General features: G+C 54.7%; 1 protein-coding gene across 1 annotated transcript in view; it reads right to left on the bottom strand.

The window, feature by feature from the left end:
* The window catches only part of BOP1 (BOP1 ribosomal biogenesis factor), a 49515-nt gene extending 23183 nt beyond the window's left edge, over positions 1 to 26332 (bottom strand). The window contains 3 exon segments of the mRNA XM_087931894.1: positions 13147 to 13236; positions 24565 to 24753; positions 26212 to 26332. Coding sequence (XP_087788020.1) covers positions 13147 to 13236; positions 24565 to 24735 — 261 coding nt within the window. The 5' untranslated portion in view covers positions 24736 to 24753; positions 26212 to 26332.
* Between the last annotated feature and the right edge of the window lie 1372 nt (positions 26333 to 27704).

Here is a 27704-nt window from a genome sequence, read left to right as displayed (position 1 = left end):
ACCATCTCCTCCTCCTCCTCCTCCTCCTCCTCCTTTGGGTTTTCAGTGCCGCTTCCTCGTGCCAGGCCCTGGGGGTACCAAGGCGGGATCCAGGCCGCACCTGCCAGAGAGGCGCCTTCACACCAGAGGCACTGCTGAATTGCTTCCTCCCTCACATCTACCTCCACCTGGTTAAAGGGGGGCGGGGGCCTGGAAGTCCAAACACCCACAGCTTGGATTTCTGCTGCGGTGGTCACGTGCAAATGGACGGTCACAAGGCAAGGGATTAGCAGGAGGTTGAATTCACGGATGAAAACAGCCCCTTCAACTCAAGGATTGGACTAGCTAGAGAGGAAGAATGGACTAACAGAGTTGGAAGGGGCCTTGGAGGTCTTCCAGTCCAACCCTCTGCCTGGGGAATCCCTTAACTGAGACCCTGAGGTTATATTTACACAGAAGTGCCCACGGGGGCCAAGAGGGAGGGCTGGCTGGGGAAAGAGCAACGGAGGACCTGAGCCAACCCCTCACACCCAGCCAGCCGACCCCAAGGCAGGGGGCAGGGGGGCACATCAACAGCTGGCACCTGGGGGGCTGCTGAGACACAGGCCCTGCTGTCAGGGGCAGCCCCGGCAGCCTCTCCTCCCTCGACCGAATGGCTGGGGGTGGGGTGGGCTGGGGTGGGGGCGCTCCTTCCTTCCCCAGGGAGGCTGGCAGAGGCCCAAGAGAGCCTTCCAGGACGGAGGCTGCAACACTTGTCGGCGGGCGGCCGAGGCGAGAAGGGCTGCCCCACCACGCTGTATGTTGCTGCACAGCCGCCTGCCCGCCCGCCCACCCCCCTTCCTGCCCCCCCTCCCCACAAAGTAGCTCCAGCTGTCAATGGCCCAGATTGGAAGTGCAGGTACCGGGGCTGGCGCGCTGCCCGCCTCCCTTGCGCCTGTCTGGAGAAAGAGGAAGCTATTCCACCTCTGGAATTCTTCACTCTCTCCTCATTGCTACTCTCGGGGTCCCTCCGGGGATTGGGGGTCAGTCTCGCTCGCTCGGTCTCTCTCTTTTCCCCTCTTTTCCCCTCTCCGATTACAATGCAGGCAGTGTTCCCTCCAAATCCCCCTCCGCACGTTAATTCTGCTCTTCTGTCTCTAACGACCCAACCGCCTTCCTGTGCCTTCTGCCTGCCTCTCTCTTCCTCCTCCGCTGCTATTTTTTATCTCCAGCGAAAGTGCCCGTCAGCCCCGGTCGCGGGGCAGGAAAGGGGAGCCTGGCGCAGAAAGACGCCGCTCCCTCCCCCCGCCCCAGACACAAAGGCCTCTCGGCACCAGGAGCCCTAGAGCCCCCTCCCCCCAGAAGGAAGAGGGGCAGCAGCCTCCGAAGTGCTTCTCCAGCCAGGAGGCCCCGGGATGGCAGCCTCCGAAATGCAGCTACGTCACACCAGCCATGAGCCCCCCAGGATTCCCTGGGGCTGCCAAACAACTTCCTCGGTGGCTGGGGATGATGGGACATTGGGGGAGCCTGGAATCCGAGGGAACTGCCGACTCCTGCAGAGGCTCCCTGGCTGGCTGTGGCCCCTTCGTCCAAGAAGCCAACCGGTCAGGAACAATGTGGACCACAGCAACCGGCGCAGCCAGGAGGGATGTGAGCGCACGTGTCACACCAAAGTTTGCGGAGAGCTTAACTCTGAGGCAGGACGCCTTGCCCAGAGCGCAGGACACAGCGTGTGTGTCACACACAGCCGAAGCCTTCCAAGGGGCCCAGGAGGAAGTGCAAGGGGAGGTGGCAGACGGTGATCGTCTCCCCACGACCCCCCCCAGCTGTGGGATTTCTACCCCTCTTTCCGGATAGCATCCTATGCATCGGAAGAAGCGGCTGCAGGCCACGAAAGCTTACACCGTATGGAAGGATCCGTTTTTACGGGGCCCCTGGTGTTTTTTTTCCCTTTGAAAGGGCACCGATGTGTATTTAGTTAGGGAAAATGGCACAATAAACACACCTCCCTCCTGCTGTATGAGAAGCCAACACACCCAGGCTAACGTGGTCACTGCAGGTGCTCTCACAGGGGGGAATGGACGGACTCCGGCTTCACCCAGCTGCCTTCACGGGCAGTTTGGGCGGGAGGGGGGCGCTTTCATAGGAAAATGAGCCGAAAGGGAGGAGAGGCACCTGGGTCAGCCGGGGAAAGGGGGTTCAGCAGCCCTGGCAGAGGAGGAGAGGCCCCCCAGGGCACCCAGACTGCCAGGGCAGCCCCCGGGGCCGGCAGGAAGGGGCAGGCTCCCTCTGGACGTCTTCGGCCTCACCCGGCGGCTGCCCTGCACGGCCTGAGCGCCTCCCGCCTGCCACCACTCTCGGGGCCAAGCCTTGCACGTTCCCTTTCTCTCCAGACTGACTCAAGTTCCCCTTCCTGCCTCCAAAATTCCTGGCCTCCTGGCTTCGGCTGTCCCCGTCGCAATTGGCAGCCCAGGCTGGCATGGCCTGCGCTGAGTGTTGGCGACCGCTGGGCTTTTCCATCCTGAGCCTCCTCCCAACAGCCGCTCCCACTGGAGCTGGGCCACCTAGCTGGCCCCGGACAGGCAGGAGACTCGGCTGCCACAGGACCCTCCAGCCTGACCCACCTCACCCCGCTCATTACTGGGCTGCGGGGCTGAGAGCACCGGGACCTGCTGAGGCCTGGAGGGAGGGTTTCCGGAAGACCTTCAGCTGCCCCCTCCGGAGCTCTGGCTGGACCGGCTGTCCCTCCTAGAGATGCTCCCTGACCCTCCAGGTAGCCCGGGGGGAGGGCAAGACCTGCTCCAACCCCCCCCCTTTTGCCCTCCCTAGGAAGCAGCCCCCTGGCCTTTCTTGCTACAAAGGGAAAAATAAAGCGCTACGTAGAGAACAACATCGTTTTAAACACTACAAGTCACCGTTAAAATCCAAGGAACGTGAACATCAACAGGCAAAGTCAGCACAATCTAAATATAGTTACGGTCATGTCTATCTGGATACCTGGGGGCTTGAGCTTAAGAGAAACCCTCATTCCGGAGTGGACCAAGCCCCTATAATAATCCCCAAAGGGTCCCATTCTCCCTCAGGCTCTCCCCAGTTCGGGATCCTGAGAGCCAGGAGGGGGCCCAGCACTCCTGCCTGGGGGGCAGCCGGCAGCCAGGCTCCCCCATCCACACACACACACACACACACACACACACACCCTCCCAGAAGGCAAAGGGCCGGGTCTGAGTAGGAACAGGGTAAGGAGCAGCCACCCTTGTGCCAGTGGAAATCAGGCCGTGCTCGGTCAGAGACTTACACCTGGCAACCCCCCCCCGCCCTCTGAGGCAGGCGGGCCCATTATTTCACCCCGTTTCACTCTGTTGCTTCACCAGCCGCTCGGTTGGAGGGGGGGCTTATGGGGGCCCAAGAATCCTGACAAGGCCAAGAGACATTCGAGGCAAGTAATAATTTCCCAATTCCTGGCGACTGCCCGTGAACCCACCCCGGCTCCCCCTCCTCCAGGTTCTGCCTCACTGCCAGCGTTTCCCCTTCCTCCTCCTCCTCCTCCCTCCTCCTCCTCCTCCTCCCCCGGCTCCTGCGCTCAATGGCTCCTTGGGCCATTCTGGAGCAATTAGGTCTGTTTGTGCAGGAGGCCGTTCTTCCCTTTTCTCCGTCTTCCGCTGCTTCCGAACAGGCAGCGGGATAACGGACGGCCGAGGAACAAAAGGCGATTTGCTCCTCCAAAGTGGCTCCCCTCTCCAGAAGCCAGGCAGCGGCCAGGCCTGCCCTGTCAACATCCCACTTGCTCAGGCAGAGGCAGCCTCTCCCCTCCTCCTCCCCCTCCTCCCCCCTTCCGAAAGACCATTAAAGACAGATTTCCTGCAGGAGGCTGAGCAAACCCACGGGGTGGGGGGCGGGGGGAGCCGGTGCTCCTGCCAAGACTGAAGTGCAGAGCTTCAGCCCGCATGGAAATCCCCATCAAAGCAGAACGGCAGGCAGAGGGGAAGGCGTCTTACGCGGCCCCCTGTCCCGCCATCGTCACTTGGGGGAGCCGACGCCGACCCTTCCCGGGAAGGAAGACCCCACCTGCTCCTGCTGCTGCCGCTGCCAGGTGTTCCTTATACTCTAAGGAAAGGCACCGGTACAAACTAGGAGAGGTTTCCCCTTCACCTTCTGCCTAACAAGCTACATCAGCTTTGCAGCTGGAGGAGGAGACTGGAAAAGAGGCACACAGCCCAAAAACACGGAGCACGCAGATGTGCGGAGGCAGCAAAAAAAACAAACCACTCTCCTCCGTGTTCATTTTGGAAGAAGCCTCTGTGGTTTTTAAACAGGTAACAGGAACGCGTTATCCTTAGAGACAGTCCCTTAAACGTCTTCATAATCCCTAGATTTACAGAAGCTGAGGATTATAACGTGCCTTCCTTCCTCTTTTACTAGCCGAGCACGGAGCCTCTTCAGGAACCCCTTCCAGGATCATTGCCTGCTCTTAATTCAGTTGTTTTGAACCACTTGCTAGGCAGATCATGTCCCTTTTCCAGAAGTTTACATCTCTACGGTCACCTGCCTCTTTAACAAGAGCGCCAGGACCGGCCACAGAGGCGGACAGATTCCTAGCAGAGGGGCAGCGGCGCACTTTGCAAACGGCACCCCAGACGCAAGAGAGCCTCTTGGGAGCGGTTGGCTCTCGGCGAGGAAAACACCCCAACGGGACAACGGCCTCGGAGGAAACATTCTGGGAAGGCTGAGTTTAAGAAGGGCACCGTTCGCTGCCCTTCACGGGCTAGCAGGGTCCAGTCCCCATCCACCGCTGCAGGTTGCTTGGCTTGTTTGCGCCAGAAACCGGGAGCAGCGAAGCTGAACACACCTGCTCTCCACGCGGAGTCCCTGACCGGACGCCGAAGGGAGGAAGCCTGCCTCCTTCTGAGTGGGTGGAAGTTGACCAGACAACGGTTGCCCCTTCCAAGTCGATGGTTTGGTTTCTCCTCCTCCAGACACAGAGCATTTAACAAGTTTTCTGGGGTTTTCCTTGTTTTCAAATCAATTCTCCAATTTTTTCATACAAACCCACACAAGGAGATCATGCTGAAGCCAATTTTTTTTCTCTTCGGATTCTTTTCCTCTCCTGGTATCACCCAGACGGTGCTCACCCCCAGCAGTTTTCAAAACTGGAAGTGCCTCTTCCTGGGAATGTGCATCCCACAGAGCCGTGCCTAAACCGACTGCCCCGTTCTGCTCGCATGCTCTGGAAGTTAAGAAGTAACAGGAAGTCCCTAATGCCAGCCTCGAAAATACATTTACAAAGGATAAATATAAAACCGAGCGATTACAGGAGAGAAGGTGGTTTCGAGTAAGGAAAGCTGATTCTAATCACGACAGAAGAATTTCCTTGCTTCAGGAAGCTGGAGAGGAGGGAGGTCAGGGCAAAGCCTCAAGGCAAAGGGGAAGGGAGAAAGCAGGGAACCCCCCCCCGGCAGAGCAGGGGCGTTTACTGGGGGAGCAACGTGGCCTGAAGTCAGAAAGGTTGCTCAGAAGGACACCGTGTGTGTGTGTGTGTGTGTGATGGGTAGACCTTCCGCATTCGTCAGGCTGGCAGCTGGTCCCACCAAAGGTGCTAGAAACGCCTCCTGCAGATTCCTTGGATGGCAAAGCAAGCGCTAGACAGAGCGCGTAACACATCGGACATGTCACAAGAAGGCAAAACCCCGAAACTGGGTCTCACTTACTTTGGAGGAGCCCTGGGGAGGAGTTCACGGGAGAGAGCGGCTGTGCTGGGAAGAGTCAGGGGTAAAAGGGAACCAGGCCGCCCAAGGAGACAGCGGCCGGACGCCATCAAAGCTGACACCAGCCAGAGCACAGAACAACTCGAAGAAGCAGCGCAAGATCGGGAGAGGCGGAGAGACCACCTGGCCCGTAAAACCCCCAAGAATTGGATGCAACTTGAAGGGATCAAATCACCGAAGCCAACGGCCGAAGGGAGCGATGCTTGGAAGTATCACGGGGCTTCACGGCCACGTCCACCTTTTGTGGCGCTCCCGCACACCCAAGAAGACCCTCGGCCAAGTGCTGCATATGGCAAGGAACCCTTTGTTCAAGAATGGCGGGGCTGGGTTTTCACCTTCCCAGCGGTGGATAAAATCCTCAGGATTCAGTGGCACAGCTGCTCCGTGCCAAGGGCCAGCCATGCTCACCCGGGGCCCGAGGCCCTTCCACGGACCCCCGAGGGGGAGCTGCTCTCCTACCAAGGCAGAAAGGGAGCGCTTACTCGCCCCTCTTTTATCCCCACCGCTTTCTGCCCTCGGTTCTGGTCTCTGCGCCACCTGCATTTTCCTCTCCTTGTAATGTTTTCATAAAACTTGAGGATTTCCAGCAAAGCTCCTACCAGACATTTCACATGTATTTCAATTGGCATGAAAACAATTCTCCCCCAGCCGCGGGTTCCCCTTCCTCCCCGGGCTCTGCGGAGACCATGACCGAGTGTTAGGTTGCCTTAGAAAAACCCTCTTCCGCTCAGCCTTCCCCCAATAAAATATCATTTTTTAAAGATTTCTCCTTTCCAATGTACAAATGTTGCCCAGGATGCTCAGGCCACACGGACCAGGTTGATGGTCACTTTGCAGTCTCACACCAGAAAGGGCCCCTTCCCTCCATCAGCACATTCCGCTTTCCTTTCCAAACTAATCTCTGCCCCCAAGTGAGCCTGTCCTGGGGACTAGTGACCTAGACCAGGTTTCCCAACCTTTTGGGCTTTACAAACTGGGGGAGGGTGGAGGGGAGAGAGAGGATGGTTCATTCAGTGCTCGCACAAGTGGGGATGTGTGTGCGTACGCGAGCACTGGCCTGCCACATCCGCGACCTGGTTCTGAACAGCTCACCCGCCCAGTTGTAGGCTGCAGCCTGAGGTTTGGGGACCCCTGCCCTAGACCAAGAAGCCTTCCACACCAAGCGCCCTCACCAGGAAGCCTGAGCCTCGGCAAATAAGGAAGCAAAATCGGACACGTCCGCCTGTCTGTCTAATTTAGAAACTGCCCGTCTCACTCTCAGAGTGGGCGGGATGCCACTCAAAGCGTAACCCCACCCACCGACCCCCGTCATAGATCAATAAAGGACCGAATGGCCGGGGACTCTATGGGCCGCTGAAGTCCACAAGTCTTAAAGTTGCCAAGGCTGGAAACCCCTGTTTTACAGATACTTCTCCACCGGGTCCACAGAGTTACTTATAAAAACATAATAGGGTAAGAAAAAAAACAACAACACAGGATGTTTCTGGATTTTCAGGGTAAAATTCTTTGGGGTTTCACTAACCCTCTTTAATTCCATCAGATACAAAGGAATTGGTAACAGAGAGGAGGAGAGAGATTCGTCTCATAAAAGTGCTCCCAAGTCACTTAACAGGCTAAATGCGCCGCATTGTTCATGAAAAGAAGTCTAAAATCTATATTGAGGCAACGTCTTTATTAACTCCCACAAAGTCTACAAAAACGCTTGCAGGGTTTTGATATTTTGCCAAGTGAGGAAGGAGAAATTTGCCTGATATTTGAGCCAGACCTAATCCAATTCTTAGTGAACCAACTGGGCCTTATCAGGTACAGAAATGGCAACTTTCCGGAAAATAGCAAATCAGCACATACAGCTTGATCTTCTGGCTTATTTTTGAAAAATAACTTTCCACCATTAAATCAAAAGTATTCACCGATTTGCAAGAGACTTAAAGGCCAGAATGGAAGAAAAACAGAAGAAAAACCAGCTACTGACACGACTTGAACGGCAGCTCCTAGACCCCTGGCTGGTTTAAATCTGGGTGGTGGTTGAACCAGCCTCCCCGGAAGAGTTTTTAGAACCACAAACCCTCACAACTTCTTTTCAGTGCGGCAGCAGCTCGGCCTAACGTGCCCCTTGGGTGTCTGGCTAGCTGAGACAGGGAAACCTCCCCGCTGACTTCCGTGGAACAGAGATATTGGAGGGAGGCCCTGTCAATTTCTGCTAAGCTGCTGGGGACACCAGGAAGGAAAATGATTCTGCTCTTAGCCAGACGGTGACCTCACTCCCGTCCTTAACATCCGATGTCTCCGGGTGAGCTGCCACGTGCCGCCGGGGCTTACTCAGCGGTGGCAGAGTTAACAGAAACGAAGAAGCCTTGGCACTGAGGCTTATGCCAGACAGACCCAGGACCCGTACAGGGCCACCGATTTCAAACGGGGCAAGGCCCAGAGGGCAGGGAAAGGCTGGACGCACCCCTGCCAGACAGAGATGCCGAGCATGCCAGACGCAGAGCTGGCTAGATTACATCCATTTCCTTCCTTCCTTCCTTCCTCCCTCCCTCCCTTCCCCCCCACAAAAAAACTCTGGTTTTGGCAGCAGTGAGGCCGGGGTCCCTGCAGACCCTCTGAAACGGAGGCAGCCGGTCTTTCCAAAAGGGCAGCCTGTAAGCTGAGACAGATCCAACACACAGAGGGGGAAAATAAATGGGAAAAAATTTTCCACTCTTCATCTCAAAGCTGCTGTGGGTTTCTCTCCCTTTCTGGGTCAGAGAAAGATGATCGTTTCGAGCTATTCACTGATGTCATTTTTTCCAGGATAAAGAAATTCTCCCTGCCAGCCCCCCCCACCCCCCTCCTCCTCCTCCTCCTTCCTTCCACATCAATGTGCTTCTATGCGAGGATTTCAAGAGTCCGTCCTGGGCTGGGGGGGGGCTGGGGGGGCAGCAGGCCAAGTGATTCCTCTCCTTTGTCTGGGGGGGCATCTCTTACCCTGCCCGGGGCCCCACCACACCCCCTTCAAACGGAAAGGGCAGCTCTCTGCCGGGAGGGGCCCAAACCGCCCTCCGCCTGGACTACGTGACTTCCGGGGAGCCCACCTACCAGCAGGCTCTCCCTCCTCCAGCAGGGGCCACAGGCCACATTCCCCGTAAAAAGGGCTCCCGGCGGCTCAGCCAGGCCATTCCGGATGTCCACAGGCCCCTGAGCCCTCAGGGTTGCTGCTGGGAAAAATGGCTGAAGGAAGAAGCAACTGCCTTGGGCTCCTGGAAGGAAGGAAGGAAGGAAGGAAGGAAGGAAGGAAGGAAGGAAGGAAGGAAGGAAGGAAGGAAGGAAGGAATTGAAGGAAGGAAGGAAGGAAGGAAGGAAGGAAGGAATTGGAAGGAAGGAAGGAAGGAAGGAAGGAAGGGAATTGGAAGGAAGGAAGGAAGGGAATTGGAAGGAAGGAAGGAAGGGAATGGAAGGAAGGAATTGGAAGGAAGGAAGGAAGGAAGGAAGGAAGGAAGGAAGGAAGGAAGGAAGGAAGGAAGGAAGGAAGGAAGGAAGGAAGAAGGAAGGAAGGAAGGAAGGAAGGAAGGAAGGAAGGAAGGAAGGAAGGAAGGAAGGAAGGAAGGAAGGAATTGGAAGGAAGGAAGGAAGGGAATTGGAAGGAAGGAAGGAAGGAAGGAAGGAAGGAAGGAAGGAAGGAAGAGCGCCTCCAAGGTTTCAGAGCCATTTCTTCGCCGTTAGCCAGAAGAGCAGCTCAAACTCTCAACTGCAGCCCTTCCCGCCACTGGAGGGCCAAACAGGGGCTCCCGGAGACCTGCTTTATTAGGCCAAAAGGCTACCCTGGAGGAAACCTCCTATGCCTTCTGCTTTTTGTAACCAGGCAACCAATGCTCCAAGGAAGGAGAACCCCGGGGAAGGGCCTGGAAATCCTGCCGGTCTGGCCGGCAGGGGAGGCAGGATTCGCCTTTGGGAAACTCCTCCTGCCGGTTGTGTTCTCCTTGGCCTAAAACGGGGATCGGGCTGGGGCTGGCTTTTGGGGGTCCCTCTTTAAAAACGGTGGTGTGGCTGTTTGGCCCTCGTGGGTTTCCCACTCACAAGACCAGCCGGACAGGGTGGCCTCAAATCTCCAGCCCCTCCCTCTCCCCCCCCCCGAGGTCATCCAGCTGGACCTCAGGAGGCAGCGGGGAGAAAGCAGCCCTTTCCTGCCAGGGTTCAGGAAAATGGAGGCCGGAGGAAGAGCAAAAACAACATTTGCATTTTAAAAAGGCATCCCCCCCACAACTACTCCAGCCCAACCGTGGATGAAAGAACCGGAAGCAGCTCCGGGGGCTTCTCTGAACCCTCCAGGAGAACCGGCCCAGGCGCCTCTGGGTCCAGGTCAAACGGATTCTAGGCGTCGCATCAACTCCTGGCCTGCAGGGGGCACCCCACCACCAGCTTCCCCCTGACTGGGACTCTTGGCAGGTGCCCTGGGTCTGCCTGGGCCCTTAGAGGAGCCCCAGTGACTCCGACCGGGGCGTGTGGGGCCTCCGACGGGCCAGCCGCTCAAGACCCACCAAGCCCTCAAGGTGCGCTGGCCTGGGGGTGCCCAGAGAAAAAGGAAAGGGAACCCCCAGAGCACCAGCTGGAGTCCAGGTTATTCCTTCGGCTGGCCAGTTAAAACACTTCTAAAGGTTTCAGTTGTCATTTATTTGTAATCGAAAACAATTCTGCACCCTACCCTAGAATCTCTTGGGGGGGGGAAACCCCAATACAACTGAAAAGATCTGGCCGGCTGATGCCTTCGGAGACCCCCGCAGGGCGCCCCCCCCCCCCCTCCCCCTCTCTGCTACTGGAAGGAGAGCTCCCCCCTCTTCCCCCCCCCCGTCAGCTGCATCCCAGGCAAGGGCAGGGAGGGGGCTTGGAACAGCCCCCGGTGGCTCACAGAGGAGCCCTCAATGGGAGGGGGGGAGGGGAGGGGGGGCTGCTTATCCGCTGACATATGGAATAGTCATTCTGGGAGGAAGCCGAAGCCAGCAAGGGCCCCAAACTGCTTCCTCCCCGCGTGGCCTTGACAGCCTCTCCGGCTCCTGGCCATTCATCTCCAGCGGCTGAAGGGGGTGGGGGTGGGGGGTGGGGAAGGGGAGGCCATTTGGGGCAGGAAAAGAAAAGCCCCTCCCGCTCCTGCTCCACCTGACTGTACCTGCCCAGCTTTCCCCAGCCGGGCCCACAGGGGCCCAAGGAGGCTATAAAGAGCCCGGCCGAGCCCCGCCAGGAAGCCCATTCCTCTTGCTGGGTCTCCTCCCAGAACACGCAGCCACAGGAGGAGCCGCAGGAGGAGCCCACTTGGGCAGGTGCCAGGCCGAGCGCCAGGGCTGCCAACGGAGCCGAGCTCAGGGCCAGGAAGTTTAGTCTGCACTGCTGAGTGTTCCCAAGCGCTTCCACAGCCCCCCAGGTGGGAGGGGAGGGGAAGGGGGCAGGCAGAAGGGGGAGGAACTGAGCAAGGGTCCCAGGAAGGAGGAAGCGGGGCTGCCTCGCCCCAGAGAGACCCTGCGACGACCACACCGGAGCCCCATCCTCTCCACACTGGGGTGTCCACAGACCGCGGCCTCTTCGAACCCTGAGGCTCCTAAGCACGTGTCTACATTTCCTTCCACCCCATAACTATGTGCCATACAGCCCGAAAGCCCATAAGGGGCGGCTGCCTGGCACTAGGGGCCTTGTCCTGCCTCACAGAGCGCAGCGGAAGGAGTCGCTGCCCCCCCCCCTCCAATTCAGAGAGGGAGGGAGGGAGGGAGGGAACTGGTGGAGGCAGCTGCCCGGGCACAGCAGGCACGGACACTGGGGATGGGTGTGTGTGTGTGTGTGGAGCAGAATCCCCCAGGGGGCAGAGGGGGCAAAGTAGAAGGAATGCTGGGAAACGGCAAAGGTGGCGACTTCTCGGCACACTTGCGCTCCAGGCCCGCCCTGCAAAGCACACGGTGGCCAAAGGCTCAACTCCTTTTCTTCCTGGTTGCTCCTGTCTCTCAGCCACCGCAGGACACACCCCCCGCCCCCATTTAAATCCCTTCACTCCTCAGCCATCCTTTCCCTTGGAGACCCCCCTCCATTTCCCCCTTTGGTTGCAAGGCCTTGCTTCACCAAACCGTTTCTCACCAAATTGCAAAGTGCTCTGGGCCGCTCAATCAACTGACGGGCTCTGCCCCGTCCCTCCTGCCGATGACAGCGCATCCCCGGAGGGAGGGTCTCTGGCAACCTGACAGCCAATCCGGAATGCGGCTGGCAGCCCCTCCGAGACCGCCGTTCACCCCCTTGGGATGCACGCCCCGCCAGGGCTGCAGCTTTACAAGCGGTTTTATATGAGCGTGGCAGCGACCTCGGACACCGTGCTACTGGGACTACATCCTGGGGAAAAGGGAGCGGAAGCCGCGTCGGGCTCGGCTGGGAGGCAGAAAGACGCAATTCGAGGAAAGCGGGTGGGCCAGCGAGCGGGAACAAAGCCCCCGGAAGCCCCTCGGACGTCAACCGCTTTTGAACCGTCTCCTTCCCCCCCACCGCTGGGGCCCCGAAAGAGACCGGCTGGGAAGGAGAGACCTTGGACTCCAACATGAAAGTGCTGCAAACTTGGGCTATGCTCAAGACATTTACCCGCGCGCACATTTGGTAGGCCCATATATATTCCATGACGCTCTCAACCTCTATTCCAGACTAATCGCTTCCACATCTTGGTTTCTGCTGGGTCAAAAGGGCGAGATTGGCGCCATCAAGCCAGTCTGTGTAACTCTCCTCGGCCACCGTCTTCCTAAGATTCTCCTCCTGACCTCACGGCCAGTCCAAGAGGGTCCCTGCCACCGTCGTTAAGGGAATCACTGCAGCCATTAACTTAGTCACACGGTGGTTAAGTGAACCCAGCTTCCCCACTGACTTTGCTTGTCAGAAGGACACTGCAACGGTCATAAATATGAATCGGTTGCCAAGCATCAGAATTTTGATGGGTCCCATGGCCAGAGGGAGGCTGCAACGGCTGTCAACGTGCAAAACGGTCATTGGTCACTTTTCTCAGAGCTGCTGTAACTTTGAGCCGTCGCTAAATGAACTACAGAACTCAGGGACCTCCTGTCCAGGTCTCACCCTGGTCATGGTAACAAGGGCAGCCCTCACTCCCAGCACACGCACACACACACCGCCACTCCCCCAGGCGGCCCCAGTGGGCAGCCTGAAAGCCCCAACGGGGAGACCAGGGACAAAGGGGAGGAAGGACGCCACAAAAGTCACCCGCCAGCCTCCCTGCTGGACCGCAGCCCGGAAGGGGTCCAGGGCATCCATTGCCTCCGGCCACCCTCCCTAGAAAGCACCTGAGTCCAGCGAAGGGTGAGGCAACCAGCCGCCTTTGCTGGCGGACTGGCCTGGACGCCCTCCGGACCCCCCGGCCAGAGAAGCCCAGGGGCTGCTTGACCACACGAAGGAGCCGAGGCGATCTTACCTCCTCGTCAGAGCTGTCTTCCTCGTACTCGTTCGGCAAGGGAGGCTCTTGTTGATCTGCCGCTGTACCCGGCTCTGCTGCTTCTCCAGCCTGCAAAACAGGACCACAGGGAGGGTTAGCGTGCGGAGGCAGCGAGGGCTGCAGCGGGCGTGCCTGGAGACCTTCACGGGCTCTGTGGAGGAGCCAGAAGCAGCGCGAGGGAGGAAGGATTCCCTCCACAGCACACCTGCCCCACCTGCCCGCTCCACCTGCAGCTGCCCTCGGCCAGGGGAGGGCCGGACAGTGGAAAAGCACAAGCCACTAACGCCAAGACCTCCAGGCCCAACTGCCATTACAGGAAAAGTCGGCCTGCCCTCAACCCCCAGAGCAAGTGGAAGAAGCACCAAGGTGGGATTTGGGGAGGCCCAGAAATTACGCAGGTCTCTGTTTTAGTGCCAGGACAGCCACACTCCGTGAAGCAAAAACTAAGAAGTTATATAAACTTTGCTGGAGGGAGTTGAAAGACGACTCCTTTTTTCCCCCCTACCTGATCTGTACCCTGGCGACAGGGATCCACCGACAGCCACGCGTAAGGGAGCCCATTCTCCACTTTTGCCAAGATTTCAAGGGGGCTTTGGGGGATCCCCTCAGATGCAGGCAGTTGCAAGCGCATAATGGCCCGTGTCCCACCACCCGACCCGTTTTCCTTCTCCCTCCCGAGTGGAGTCATTTCCCCCTCACAGAGCAGAGCCATTAGTTAAACCAGCTAGGGGTTTCCTAAGTGCTCCCCTCCCCAAAGAAGTTAATTAACCCCCTGAAATTGGCAAGCCCCCTAATCCATTTCACCCTAAAGCCCCCTCTCCCCCTTTTGGGGGGGCTTCCAAAAAGCCTGAGCACTTAAGGCAAAAGCAAACAGCTGGCACTAAGGGGCTCCTTTCAATGCCTACTCCGCATCACCCCCCACTTGCTCTCTTGTGATCCCTTTCACTCCAAGGCACGTAAATATAAACATTCATATCCCAGAACAGAGGGGGGGATTCCAAGGAGCGAGGAGGAAGCGATTGGCTCCTGTGGGAATCAAGTTCTGGAACAAAACTTTCCCCACCCTTTGGGTTCAGCCAGCTCCTTGAGGTTGTATAGAAGTTCCCTGAGGATGGGCTCCAGCGCAAGCCCGAAAGCTCGGAAGGCGAAAGGTCTGGTCCCAGTGAGTGACCCAGACTGGAGCCTGCCACATTATCCTGGGACACGTAGATTCGCCTTCGGTTATGGCACCTCTGCTCTTCAGCCAAGACGGTGACGATGCCTTGTTGACAGAAGGAACAGCCTCTTGTTCGGCCTGACCTCTTGGGCCGCTTACGTCTCCCTTCCACCAAGGATTAAATGTCTGTGACTCCTCAGGGCGACCCAATTAGGTGCATGCAGAAGGGACCAGACCCAGGATACAAGCTCAGGAAGCCAGAAGCATTTGCCTGAGTAAAAGCAACAGCCAAACTATCTGACATCTATGATATTGTGGAACGGAACTTGAAGAAAGAAACGTCTAGCCACCCTCCGTACCTTCACGGCGCCTCTTAGCTCCAGAGACAAGTCCAGGTAGCCCTCAACTTACAATCACAATTGAGCCCAATGTTTCTGTTGCTTGTTAAGTGAATTTTGTCCCATTTTACAACCTTTCTGGTTGTTAGGTGAATCGCTGCAGTTAAGTTAGTGACATGGCTGTTAAGTGAACCTGAATTCCCTGGAGAGTTTGCTCGCCAGAAGGTCTCAAAAGGGGATCCCATAACAGAACAACAGAGCTGGAAGGGACCCTGGAGGTCTTCTACTCCAACCCCCTGCACAAGCATGACCCTGGGACGGTGCAGCCGTCATAAAAAGGAGTCAGTTGACAAGCATCTGAATCTTGATCACATGGCCATGGGGGCTGCGGCAACCATCCCTTTATTCAGTGCTGTGGTAACTTTGAACAGCCACTAAATGAACAGGTAAGTCAAGGACTACCTGCGGTCACAAAAAAAAAACAACCCTGACCGGGGCGGGGTGGGGGGCTTTCGCACCAAGGAGCCGCTGCCACAGGCTTGTCTCGGGAGAACCTATAGGACCAGACCGGCCTGCCGCGCTCTCCCTGCTGCCGAAGAGCCCTGGGCAGCTGCCGGCCAAGGCTGCTGCCCAGGGATTCTTTCCTCTGCTGGAAGAATCCATCATCCTGAGAGACGGGGGGGAGGAGGAGGAGGAGGGGAGAAGAAGAAAGAAAGAAAGAAAGAAAGAAAGAAAGAAAGAAAGAAAGAAAGAAAGAAAGAAAGAAAGAAAGAAAGAAAGAAAGCGCTCCTTCCTCTTTTCCTGTCAGCCCTCCCAGGTAAGCCAGACAGGAAACAGGACCAGATGAGCTAATTCTCCTTGACTCTGAGGCTACATTAACAGGATCGTGCAGGTCTCCAAATGCGGATCTCCTGCTGTTGGCGTCTGAGACATTAGAGGGGACCCTTTTTAAGTTTCTTCCTTGGCCTCTTCAGCAGCTGTGGACTCCTCTGCCTTTTATCTCATCTTCCCCCCAGGCAGCACCTCCTCCCCTCCCCCCTCAAGGTCGCCCCCCCCCAGACAGTGGAACCTGGGCCACCCAAAGACGCGGATGCCTCTCCTTGCAGACAATGCGAGAGGAGGGCCAGTGCTGGTCTGTTGAGGGGAGGGGGAGCGGGGGCCCACCCGAAGGATGGATACGCATGGGGAGAGCAGGACTCCAGAGCAAGGGCGCCCTTTAAGGCCTCGGCCTTCAACTCCCAAGGCTGGCTGGGGAAGTCTGGAAGCGGAAGAAGCCCCCAGGTCTCCGTGTTGCCTCAGTTGGACTCTTCGCTCTAAACCAAGGCAAATGAAGGTCAGAACGTTTCAGCCTCCCACGAGCTTCCGTGACTGGAAAGGCGGCACCGCCACTGAGGGTGGGGAGGCTGAACTTACATACGTCGAAAGGTTTCAGGACTGCAACAAACACAAATGGCTTTTAGCACATCACAAGGTTTCGTCCATAATGTCTCCCGTGCAATCTGCAAAATCACCCCGACTTCTCCTCCCTGCAATCCGAATTTAAATCCTCCGCCCACCTAGCCACAGACTGTGTACGTGAGCTACGGATTTCCAAAACTTCGGCCCTGCACTAAAATTTGTTGGTCTGAAGAAGGGCCACCAGGCTCCCTCTCATGCTTTGCAAGGAAACCGACTGACAGGAGGCGCCGGCAACCATGCTTTATTCTGCAATTCTTTTGGACAAGGTCAGAGGACGGACCCTTGACCGCTTGGAAGTGGGGATAAAATACCGCTGCAGCCGTTGCGAAGCCAAAACACACGAGATGGGAGCTCAAATGGCAGAGAGTGCTGAGCTGGTGCAGATGCTTCCATTGGAGGAGGTCACCTGGTCCGTCCACAGCCTTTCCTTGCGACTCGCCTCTTCTGCTACGTACCAACCCCCCCAGGAAAGCTGCTGCCTTCGTGCCCTCCCAGGGGACCCTTCTGGCCAGCGCCTACGGCGAGTCCTGCCCTCTGGGCAGCCCCCAGACCCAAGGAAGGCCTCCTCCAGAATCACCCGGGGCTCAGCGTGTGAAAATACTCCACGCTGAGATTTTGGGACAGGACGGGATCCAGCCGCGGCCCATCTGCCAAACTCCAGCCCACGGCCTGGCAGCCCAAACTGCACCCACACTCTGGCCTAGCGTGCGGGTGCAGGAGAAACTGCACATCCTTTGCTGGAAAAGAGATTTGCCCTCCTCCTCCCCCGCTCAAAGGGGACCCAGCCTGGAGAGGGTTTTGCCAGAGGTTTTGGTGGAACAATCAGGAAGGCAGCCGTACAAAACGCTCCTCCTGGGAGGAGTAAAATCCGCACAGTGTGTGATCACCTTCTGCTAGAAGCAGCCTATAATACGGTCCCATGGGCCCCCTCTGACTTCCACCCTCCTGGCCGAGGGGAGAAAGGGGGGGGGGGAGGACCTAGAAAGTCCAGGGCCAACCAGAAGATGGGATTACAGCAAAAACAAAGGCTTTAGGAAAGTCTTTGAAAAAAGCAGACCAGAGGTAATTTTTTTCCCAGGCTTTTGGCATCAAAGAGGTTTTGTCTGCCTCTCCGTTTCCCTTCCAAGCCCATCCGTGGGCTTGGAGCCGGAGGCAGAAGGGGGTCTCTGCACAGCAAGCCCTTCGGCCGGCAAAGCCCTTGCCACAGAGGCCCAAGGCCTCCTCCTCTCCTAGGGCCACTCCAGGGGGCTCTAGGCCTTTCTAGCTCTTCCAGGACTCGAACTCCTCTCTCTCGGTACACTGGAGGACATAGTGCTCTGAGGACAGGCACGTGCCAGCCAGCCCTGCGCTTGACGCCAAAGGCTTCCTTGATGTTTGGCCCAAGTTATGTGGAAGAGAACCAGGACGGGCGGTGCCAAGCTCTCCTCTGCTCCACATATCAACAACCGTCTCTCTACTAATGTCTCCCCAAAGTGTCCTTCCAGGCTTGGCCAACTATGTCTCCATACGTGCTGGTGTTCGTCTTCTGGTCTAGGAGGCTGCCTTCACATACCGGGGCGCGTGATTCACTCTGGGGAAGAAGAAGACATAAGCTTTGCTTTGCAGCTTTTGTCAAGGACCCCGTCGTGTTTCTCTCGGAGACGTTTCGGATCCCATCGACACATCCTGCATTCTTTGGGCTCCTGAATTTCGCTCCGCATTGGTTTTCCGCTGAACGGCTACTTCCTCGTCCCCAGGCAGGATCATCCCTTGCACCAAGCAACCACTTGAGAAATCCAGAGGGGAAGGTGGGCATGGAGACCACCAGAGGGCAGCATGCAACCAACCCCCGCCAGGAAAGCAATCGGAAGAAGTCGTGGCAGGGGCCTTGCGGGGGTGGGTGGGTGGGTGAAGAGGTCAGGTCACTGCGCAGCACTGCTGAATCAGCAGAGCTGCAGGCAACGGGAGGAAAGAGCGGAACAATGGCTGGTGCTGAAAACCACCTTCGACACCGCAAATGGCTGCAGGGAGCAAGCAGGCGCTGGCAGCTCAGCTGCTGAACGGATGGAGGAGGCCCGTCCGCTGCTTAATCACCCTGCGGGGGGAAGATTGTTCGGCTTGGCCCCGGGGAGGTTTACACGGTCCACCAGATTCCTCGCAAAACAAGGACCTGTCTTTCATCAGAGCAGCCGCCTAGAGAAGTGGGGGGGGCTGTCCTTGGAAGCTCCCCCAGCACCGATGTTCACTGGGGCGCGTCCCGATGCTGGGCAAGGAGGAAACTCGACTGCTCTGAAGCAACCTTTAGGGCCGGCTGAAGTTCTGCAATGACGTTTCAATCCTACAATTAGGACAGCCATTTTCAGAAATATTTTCCAAATAGTCAAATGAATGTTTAATGGTATTATATAAGCACAAATTAGACCAATAAGGTAAGAATTTATATAACTTATGAGTAACGGTAAAAAAAGGATAGCACCGAAGACCGTAACCAACTGACACACTATCTACATATATAATTGAAAGAGGGTTTTATGTTTTTATGATTTGTTTATATGTTTGTTGTAAAAAATAAAAACTTTGTTTAAAAAAAAAAAGAAATATTTTCCAAGTATCTGCTGTTCAAAGAGTTCTATAAATACAAAAAAATTCTCCCCATCACCTTTGTTTTTAGTTTACTTTAGTTTAGTTTACTCTACTTTATTGTCATTGCACCTTGTACAACGAAATCAGACATCATCTTCAGTGCACATCATGACCATGACCATAAAAATAAACACGAACACACATCCTTCACACTCTACATATTGAATTGAAAACCTCTGATGTTGCGTTAATATGGCACTACACAGTAGAATTCAACAAAGCTCCTGCCCTGGGATAGAAGCTGTTTTTTAGCCTATTTGTCCTTGTTTTTGTTATTCTGTCCCGTCTGCCAGATGGTAATCGTTAAAAAAAAAGGGGTGCCCAGGATGAGATGGATCTTTGAGGATGTTTTGAACTTTCTTAAGGCAGCTGGAGCTCTAAAGCTCTTCCAAAGAGGGGAGAGGGCAACCCGTGATCTTCTGGGCAATGACATTCACCCTCTGGGGTGCTGTCCTATCTGCCCCTGTGCAATTGGCAAACCATGCAGAGGTGCAGTCAGTTAAGATGCTCTCGATGGTGCAGCAGTAGAAGGTCCCCAGCAGTTTTCCATCCGGTTGTTGTTTCCTGAGAGGCCTCAGGTAGTATAATCTCTGCTGGGCCCTTTTGACCAGGGCTGCAATGGGAGCCCCCCAGGTCAGGTCCTCTTTTAGGGTAACACCCAGAAACTTAAAACTGGCTACTTGCTCCCCTCGGTCTCCCTTGATAAGCCAGGGCTGGAGGTCTGATCTGTTCCTTCTATATAGTCCACTATCAGCTCCTTGGTCGTATTGGGGTTGAGGACCAAGTTATTGTCTCCGTACCACGAAAGCAACCATTGTTGGTCCACCTCATCTCGGTAGGCAGACTCATCCCCCCCTCTGAGATAAGTCCCACCACTATTGCATCATCTGTAAATTTAGCAGTAATACTATTGCTTGTGGTGTACTAGTGTGAAGAATAAGGGCTGAAGAGGTGTGATTAATCTGACCCTCTGTGAGCGGCCAGACAGGAAATCCATAATCCAAAGGCAGATTGAATTAGAAAGCCCAAGGTCCAGAAGTTTAGACACTAGTCTATGTGGAAGAATTGTGTTAAACGCAGAAAGTCCACAAAAAGGATCCTCACGTAGCTCCCCTGCTGTTCTTTGATAGGCTTCTCCAAAGATTTGTCTCTTGTTTAAAGCGAACAAAGTCAAAGGTTACCAACATACGCCGTAAGAAAAATGTGCCTAACATTTATACTCAGGTGAGGTGGAGGCACACAATCTGGCTGCTATTTCTGATCCCCCCCCCCCCAACCTTGCTGTCATTTTACACCAAGCTAACAAAAGCCCCTGAAAGATCAGTGAACACATTTGTTCCGCCTTTTCTCCATTTGGGTTTCCAATCCCGTGGCTCCCAAGGCAAAGAAAAAAGCCTGTGTGCCGGGGCACTGAGAACTCCACTAGCCTTCAAGGTTCATTATGTTGCACACAGGGGCTTAGAGGGCAGTATTGCAGGCCAGCTCGGCTCAGTGCCAGGAGTTGGATCCCGACCAGCTCAAGGTGGACTCGGCCTTTCGTCCTTCCAAGGTGGGTAAAATGAGGACCCAGATTGTAAACTGCTGAGAGAGGGCTGGAAAGCGCCGTGAAGGGGTATGTAAGTCTAAGTGCAAGTGCTATTGCCCTAGTTAAAGCTCATCTCAGACTGGGTCTTTCACTAGCTTTGGTGCCCCAGAGTAAACGTTTGTTTCTAATATCAGAGATTTATTTTCCTTTCCCTTCTGGAACAAGAGACCAATGGCCATTTGAGCTCAGCGTTAACAGGAGCAGGCATTGCAAGAGCAGGATGCACCACTAGGACCACTTAATGGTGAGTGCACCAATCAGGCCAGGAAAGAGTTCTTGGCACAAACTGACTCTGCTGGTACAAACTGCAAAGTAGTTTTTTTTTATAGAGAGAGCAAATTCCTGGATGAAAATGATAAATCGCACCAGAATGAACCTGCGTAGAGGGAGGGAAACCCACCTTCCGGCAGCTGCACTTGGGTAGTCAGCAGGAGCGGGATGAGCATCCACAGGTGGTGTGTGCTGGTGGTCCTCCACCTGCCGCTCATGGGGGGGGGGCAGCAAGCTGCTGCCTGCGCGGCCCCTTCGTTGAGGGCCAACGTTGAGAATCGCATACGGAGGGAAGGAGCCCTCAAGCCAGCCCTGTTATCTCAAGCCTCAGATTAAACGAAGCCCCGAGAGAAGGCTGATCTGCAGAGCTTACCTACAATTTTGGGGAGATTATCCACCTCCAAGATAAAATGTGTGTTAATTTTACCTATTTTGATTAGATGAATTAGAAAACAGGTGATAAAGGTGCTGGTTGGATAAAGTTTTCAAGATATTTCACAGTAATGATTTATACGTAGGTGGGGGTACATTTGCCTACAAGGGAGGGAGGAGCCTGATGACCACGATGCCCTATCTCGACGGAGTATAGTAGAAGAATGAAAACGGCACCACCTGGAAGTGTATAAATTTCTCTTCACTTTGAGAACAGCAAGACAGAGGACGATTCAAGAAGATGTGGAAAGTTTGCTTAGGTCCTACAAAGCACTTGGTGCACACGTGTCACTGAAAATTCACTTCTTACACTCGCATTTAGACTACTCCCCTTTGAACTGTGGGGGAGGGAGTGATGGGGGGGGGGGGGAGATTCCACCAGGATATAATGGGATTCACAAGAGAAAAGCCAAATAGCCCAGTCTAGAGACCAGATAAAGATGGAACCTTGTCCTTTAATCTGATGTTAGAGCTTGTCAGTTTTTCATGCAAAAACATGAAACCGTTACATGAAAAACCAATAAATGAATGGAAAGTTCAGTTGTTGGTATCAATAAAAAGATGAATTTATAATGATTGGTGTGGCACCATTCTCACTGCTATATCACATTTTGCAGAAAAGTTATGGAGCATAATCGCACATCTCCCTCATAATTTTGAACTATTTTGATGCAATTTTGACCTGAAGCCCTATCTTAGAAACTGGATTAATATCCGGGACTTAATTTTCTTTTATTTAAGCTGGAAAAAATCAGAAACACACTCCTCGATGCTTTCCCTTCCTTTTCTATTTTTGCTTTCCAATAAAAGTTCTGTCAGGGTGAGAGAGGAAACCGCCTCTGCTCCCCGTGATCTCGTTTCTCTACTTTCACAGTCGCTCTGAGTAGAATTCACACAGACTTCCTCTGGGAAGTCTCACATTGCTCCCTTTACTCTGTTCTCCACCTTCGGGCCAGGAAATTGTGGCCACACAAATACTCTCTCGAACACTTGCTGGAATGTGTCTCTCCATCAGCACGCTCTGAAAGACTTGCTCAAATGGGGCAGCGTTTCTCCTCCGTTTCTCTCTCCGTTTCTCCAGAAGTCAAACCATCTGCTAAGCTAACAGGCTCCCTGCTTGAGTCCTCAACGCTCACGTACAATAGTCTCGACCAATTGGAACGCTGCCTCTCTCTGGCTTGCCCCAACCAGCCAGGTCAGCTCATCAGCCCTCAAACAGGACAGCTGCACCCCCAAGACCAAATCTCAGCTCCTTCTCCAGGTTTCTCTCTCCCGAGGACTTATGCTGCAAGCACGACGGCCAAGCCAGGGCACCAAAACCCATCTGCCACAGTTTTAGAGGAAGACAACAGAATCAGGGAGGAGGAAGGAAGGACCAGAATGAATTCACCTGCCTGAGGTCCACCCAACCGATGATCAGAGTGTTGAGGAGTAAAAGGAGGTGGTTACTCCAGGTGAGTGGTCTCAATCAAGGGAAAGCAAAGCCCCCCAGGCCCACCTGCATCCAGAGGAAGCCGATTTCTGTGGCCCAGGCTAGGGAGGAGCTCAGCAGGGGAGGGTGCAGGCCAGAAAGGAGGCGGAAGGGACCCCCTGGCTAAGCCGGATGTGGCCAGTCCCCGATGAAAGACGCCCCAGCAGGCTGAAGGGCCAAGAGCTCTTTGGGCCTCCGCCAGGCGTCCTGGGAGAATCCTGCAGACCCTGGAAGATGCCAGGGGGTGGGAGGCCAGCCAGCGGGACTCCGCTCTTCCAGCAGGAAAGAGGATCCTCTCATGATGGGTCAACGTTTTAGAGCAGACAATAAAGGAGGCCATTCGCAAGCACTTCCAACACAAACACGATTGCCAAAAGCGGCTTTGTAAAATAAAGAGGCCAACAGAGGCTAACGGTTATGAAAGGAGCTGTGTGGAGCTATAATCTACACTGATTTCAAGAAAGGCTCTGACAAGATTCCAGGTGACCTTCTCATTGACAGGCTGCTAAAATGTCGCTTGGAAAAACAAGGTGAAACAACAACGGATAACCTCCTTTTACCAGTCCACAATAAAAGCATCCCTCACTTATTGCACCACGGTATGGTAGGCTTGACAGCTGCGGTTAGAAAGATGTTACAGAGGGTGGTGAGCACAGCACAAAACACCTTGGGCTTTCCCCTGACACCACTAGATGACCTCGCTAGGGCTCGCTGCCTTAGAAGAGGGAGGAAAATCCTCAGGGACGACTCACACCCTGGTCAGCACTTCTTTACTCTCCTACCATTGGGCAGGAGATAGAGAAGCAGAGCCAGTTGAATGAACAGGCTGAAGAACAGTTTTTATCTGTGAGCTGTCAGACTTCTGAATGTGAAATAACATCAGAACTATGTACTGCAATAGACTGCAGGGCCGGCGCAACCTGTTCACATTGGTGCAATAGGACGACGTGTTTGTTGATATGATTTATTGGGTATGGGATTTTCTGTCTTCACTGTGAGTTTTATTGTGTTGGGGGAGGTACACTAAGGGAGCGTCAGCCAATCTCATTGTACACATGTTGTGCGCTGACAATAAAGGTTTGAAAAATTGGGGGGAAAAGGATGATACAACAGGAGCACAGGCCCACAGCTGGCTGGCAAACCACAATGAAAGAATTCAGTGTGCTACATCTAAATAATAACAACTAATGGGATCCCCACAAGGATCTGTCTTGGGACCAGTATTATTCAATGCTTTTATTCACCAACTGGATAAAGGGACTGGTGGGTTGCTTATTAAACTTGAACTAGGAGGTCTGGCCAAAACCCAGGAAGATCTAATGTGACTGCACTCTAATACGGAGAGTATTTTTGTATGCATATATGTTCTTACGTGCTACCTATTCCTGGACATCCCAGGCAGCTAACAATTCGAACAAAAATATCCCAAGAAATCCACATACATATAAAAATCTGCACCTACAAATATCTTGCAACAGATGTTTGAAAAAGACTTGAATATCAACATTAACAAGCTACATACCAGCCACGAGTATGAAATAGCTGCTAAAAGAAGTAACATAACTCTGGGCTAGATTAGAAGCAGCACTATATTAAACAGGAACCTTAGGACACGATCTATGAGAACAGACAAAAGCATGATTACGTCTTTCACTAAAATAGCCATTTTCTACCTCATCCTAAGCTTCACTTTAAGGGTTACAGACTGTCAAACACAGAAGGAACACACTGAACAACGTTGTTTTGGATTCTCTTACAAATGTGCATGAAATGAGCAAGGTATTATTTTCCAAACCCTAAACAAGCCATTGCATTCTTGAAATTCTGCCCAAATACTTTGGATCAACCATGGTTTGACCATGACAAGGCACACGTTTCGTGGATTGTAGGTTACAGCGGAAACACTGTAGAAACATCCCAGAGTGATCCTGGAGGGCAAGCAGGCAAAGCTGGTGTCCTCCTCCACCCACAAATCTTCATGGCTGTGCCAACCAATTTTACTGGCTGATTTTCTCAGACAGAAAAACAACATTATCTTTACCAGCCTCTGAGATGATCAACTTACTTGAGTATTTCTGGAGCGCAACTTCCCTTTTGACTTCTTCTCCTCAGCTCCATGATCCTGGTCTTCCTCTTCTTCTGTAAGGCTGTCACTTCCAGAATCTTCCAGTCCAGAATAAACACTTTCCTCGCTGTCTGTCAGAAGATCGCCTGCTTCTTCTTGCTCTTCAGACATCCTGGTCCTGAGAATGGGCTGTAGGAGGGAAAGCACACTATTCAAAGCACTGCAATGCTAATAAGACCCGCATAACCCTCTCCCCCACACTTGACTCGTGCAGAATTCATCTCCCCAAAGGACAGGTTTGCTGGGTGCCAGACTTACAGAATAAGGTTTGGAAGGGACCCTGGAGGTCTTCTAGTCCAACCCCCTGTTCAGGCAGGAGACCCTATGCCAGGGATATCCAATCTTGGGAATTTTATGATTTGTGGACTCTAATTCCTAAAATTCCCATAGCTAAGCTGGTTGGGGAATTCTGGGAATTGAAGCCCATAAGTCTTCTCAACGTTGGACACTCCTTCCCTATGCCATATAACAAATGGTTGTCTGGTCTATTTTTGAAAACCTCCAGTGAGGGGATACCGAAAACATCTAGAGTCAACCCATTCCCGATTAATTGTTCTGTCAGGAAATTTCTCCTTTCAGCCCAAATACGTATTTTTCAATGTATAAAATCAAAATCAGTGCTGCTATGTTCCATGTGCAGTTCCCAAGGCCAGTCTGTCGGTCCTCCTGGTTCCTAGGAAGAATCAAGGAGAGAAGCAACCTAGAACCAAGGGGGGAATCTCCTGACCGCAAGATCAATTAACCGGTGGAATCACTGGAGGTTGGGAATGTGGGAAACATTCAAAAAAAAAGGGTGGGAGGTAAATCCGCAACGGGACTAGAGAATATAAAGCAAATGCACTGATTTAATTTTAGGGTGTGTCCACTGTCCCTGCGTGTGCCTGGTCCACCCGCTTTGCAAAGCAGTGAGTAAAGTTACCACTGTTTTCTCTTGGGAGTTTTGGCAGGTGATTGTTTATTTCCAAACTACTCAGCGATGAAGAGCTTGGGGAGGGGGCTGGCAGGAGACCCCCATTTGTTGTAGGGTCTCCTGGCTGAGGGGGTCGGACTAGAAGGCCTCTGAGGTGTCCCTTCCAACTCGGTTATAAGCAGGCTCAACCGCCTTTTCTCTGCCAGTGCATCTTCGGCAAAACAGCCTCCCACCGGCTCCTCGGGGCCTCGAACTCCCGAGGTAAATTGTTACTTGCCTTCCCTCCACACCAGGGTCCCCCAACTTGGCCGCTGTAAGGCTGGTGGACTTCAACTCCCAGAATTCTGCAGCCAGCCGTGCTAGGCTGGTCTCTAGCCTGCTGTGCTATGCTGGCCGGAGAATTCTGGGAGTTGAAGTCCACCAGCCTTACAGCGGCCAAGAGCGGGGACCGCTGCTCCACACGTTGCCCGAATCCCCCGTCCCTCCAGAAGGCAAACGCCCTGAGGTAACGGGAAAAACGGTCCCGCGCTTCAGCCAGGCCCCCCGCTTCCCGCCTGCCTTTGGGGGAGGCCGCCCGGAGACCCTCAAGACCCGCCAACCTGGCCAGACAAGGCTGCGGCCCTCCCCGCCTCGATGACGCCCCACCCGGTCGGCTAGACGCGGCTCCCCGCGCTCACCCGGCCAAAGCCGCCTCTGCCGGTCCCGCAGCCCTCCGCCGTCGGCACCGCGTGCGCTCCCCTCAGCCGACACTAGCCACGACGCATGCGCCGGAAGCTCCTTGCCCGCCCTCGCCGGGTGGCGCCTGCGCGCTAAGTCGGTAGGCCTTCGCTCCACCCTATCCGCTCCTCGTTGACGAGCTGGCTACCGTCGCGCATGCGCCTTGGAACTGTGAAGCCCCTGGCTCGTTAGCGGGTCGCCCCTTGGGCCGCTCTTCCAAGTCTGGCGACCGGCGGGTCTCCCGGGACGATCCCCAGAGTGTCCGGGTGTTGGTGGGGGAGGGGCATAGAGAAGGCTGTCTTTGAGACTAATCTCAGGGGTCTTCAAACTTGGCCACTTTAAGACATGTGGACTTCAACTCCCAGAACTCCCCAGCCAGCCATGTTGGCTGGGGAATTCTGGGAGTTAAAATCCGCCAAGCTTAAAGTTGCCAAAGTTGGAGAGCCGTGCTTTAAACAGTAGGCACAAGGAAAGCTTCCCCCCTTCTGCAGAGGCGGAGAGTTCTTGATTTGGGCTGCCTGACTGGAGAATTCTGGGAGTTGAAGTCCACGCTGCCTAAATGATTAAAGTCATTGGTGCAATGTGGAATAGTGAACTCAGCCAACGGAGGAGTGGAGATTGGTATGGCAATCACTTCGAAAATTATCGCTAAAGCTCGTGCAACTTCGCAAGGGAGAAGCGCGAGGGCTGTTGAGTGCGGAAGAATGGAAGCTTTCGAATCGCGGTGCTGGAGAAGACTCCCGAGAAGCCTCCCGGACTGCAGGGGGATCCCATCGGTCAGCCCTGAAGGAAGCCCACCCCGAGTGTCCTTTGGAAGGGCAGAAGCTGAAGCTCAACTTCTTCGGCCACCAAATGAGAAGAGGTGGTCCTTGGAGAAGAGCCTGATGTTGGGGAAGAGGAAAGGCCAAAGGATTAGATCGTGTCATCGACGTAATGAACATGAATTGGGGCAAACCCTGGGAGACCGTGGAGGGCGGGGGGCTCACATGTTTTGGTCCACGGGGGTCACACAGAGTTGGACACAACAACCGTAAGGACCTATTTACCGGCTTGCACGAGCAACGGGGGAAGGAAACTTGGAGCAAGGATGGTCCACACAACTCCGATCGGGTTCCTGCCCTTTGCAGCGCGAACGCCCCCACCGAGGACGCTGCCGCTGCCTCTCTTCGCACAGCCGAAAGCAAAAGAAGCGCCTGCAACGCGGGTTCATCGGGCCAGTTGCAGCCGTCCTGCCGGCATCCTCAGCGGCAGAAGCCGACCGTCAGCGTCCCGGGAAAGACCCCTCCCGTCCTTCCGGAGACTCGCCAAGCGGAACGCGCCCGGAGAGCCCCCTGCAGGCAGCCCCGTGGACGGTGCGAACAGGTGGAAGGGCTGCGCCTGCGCGCATCTGCGCCCGACAACAGGTGGGAGCGCATGCGTGCTACCACAGCCAGTCCCTCGCCCGGCGCGAGGC

The sequence above is a fragment of the Pseudonaja textilis genome, chromosome 3 (genome assembly GCF_049901715.1).
Source record: "Pseudonaja textilis isolate UNSWEBS1 chromosome 3, rPseTex1.2, whole genome shotgun sequence".
Lineage (NCBI taxonomy): Eukaryota > Metazoa > Chordata > Lepidosauria > Squamata > Elapidae > Pseudonaja > Pseudonaja textilis.
Note: the sequence above shows the minus strand (reverse complement) of the source record. Positions and strands in the feature narration are given on the sequence as shown.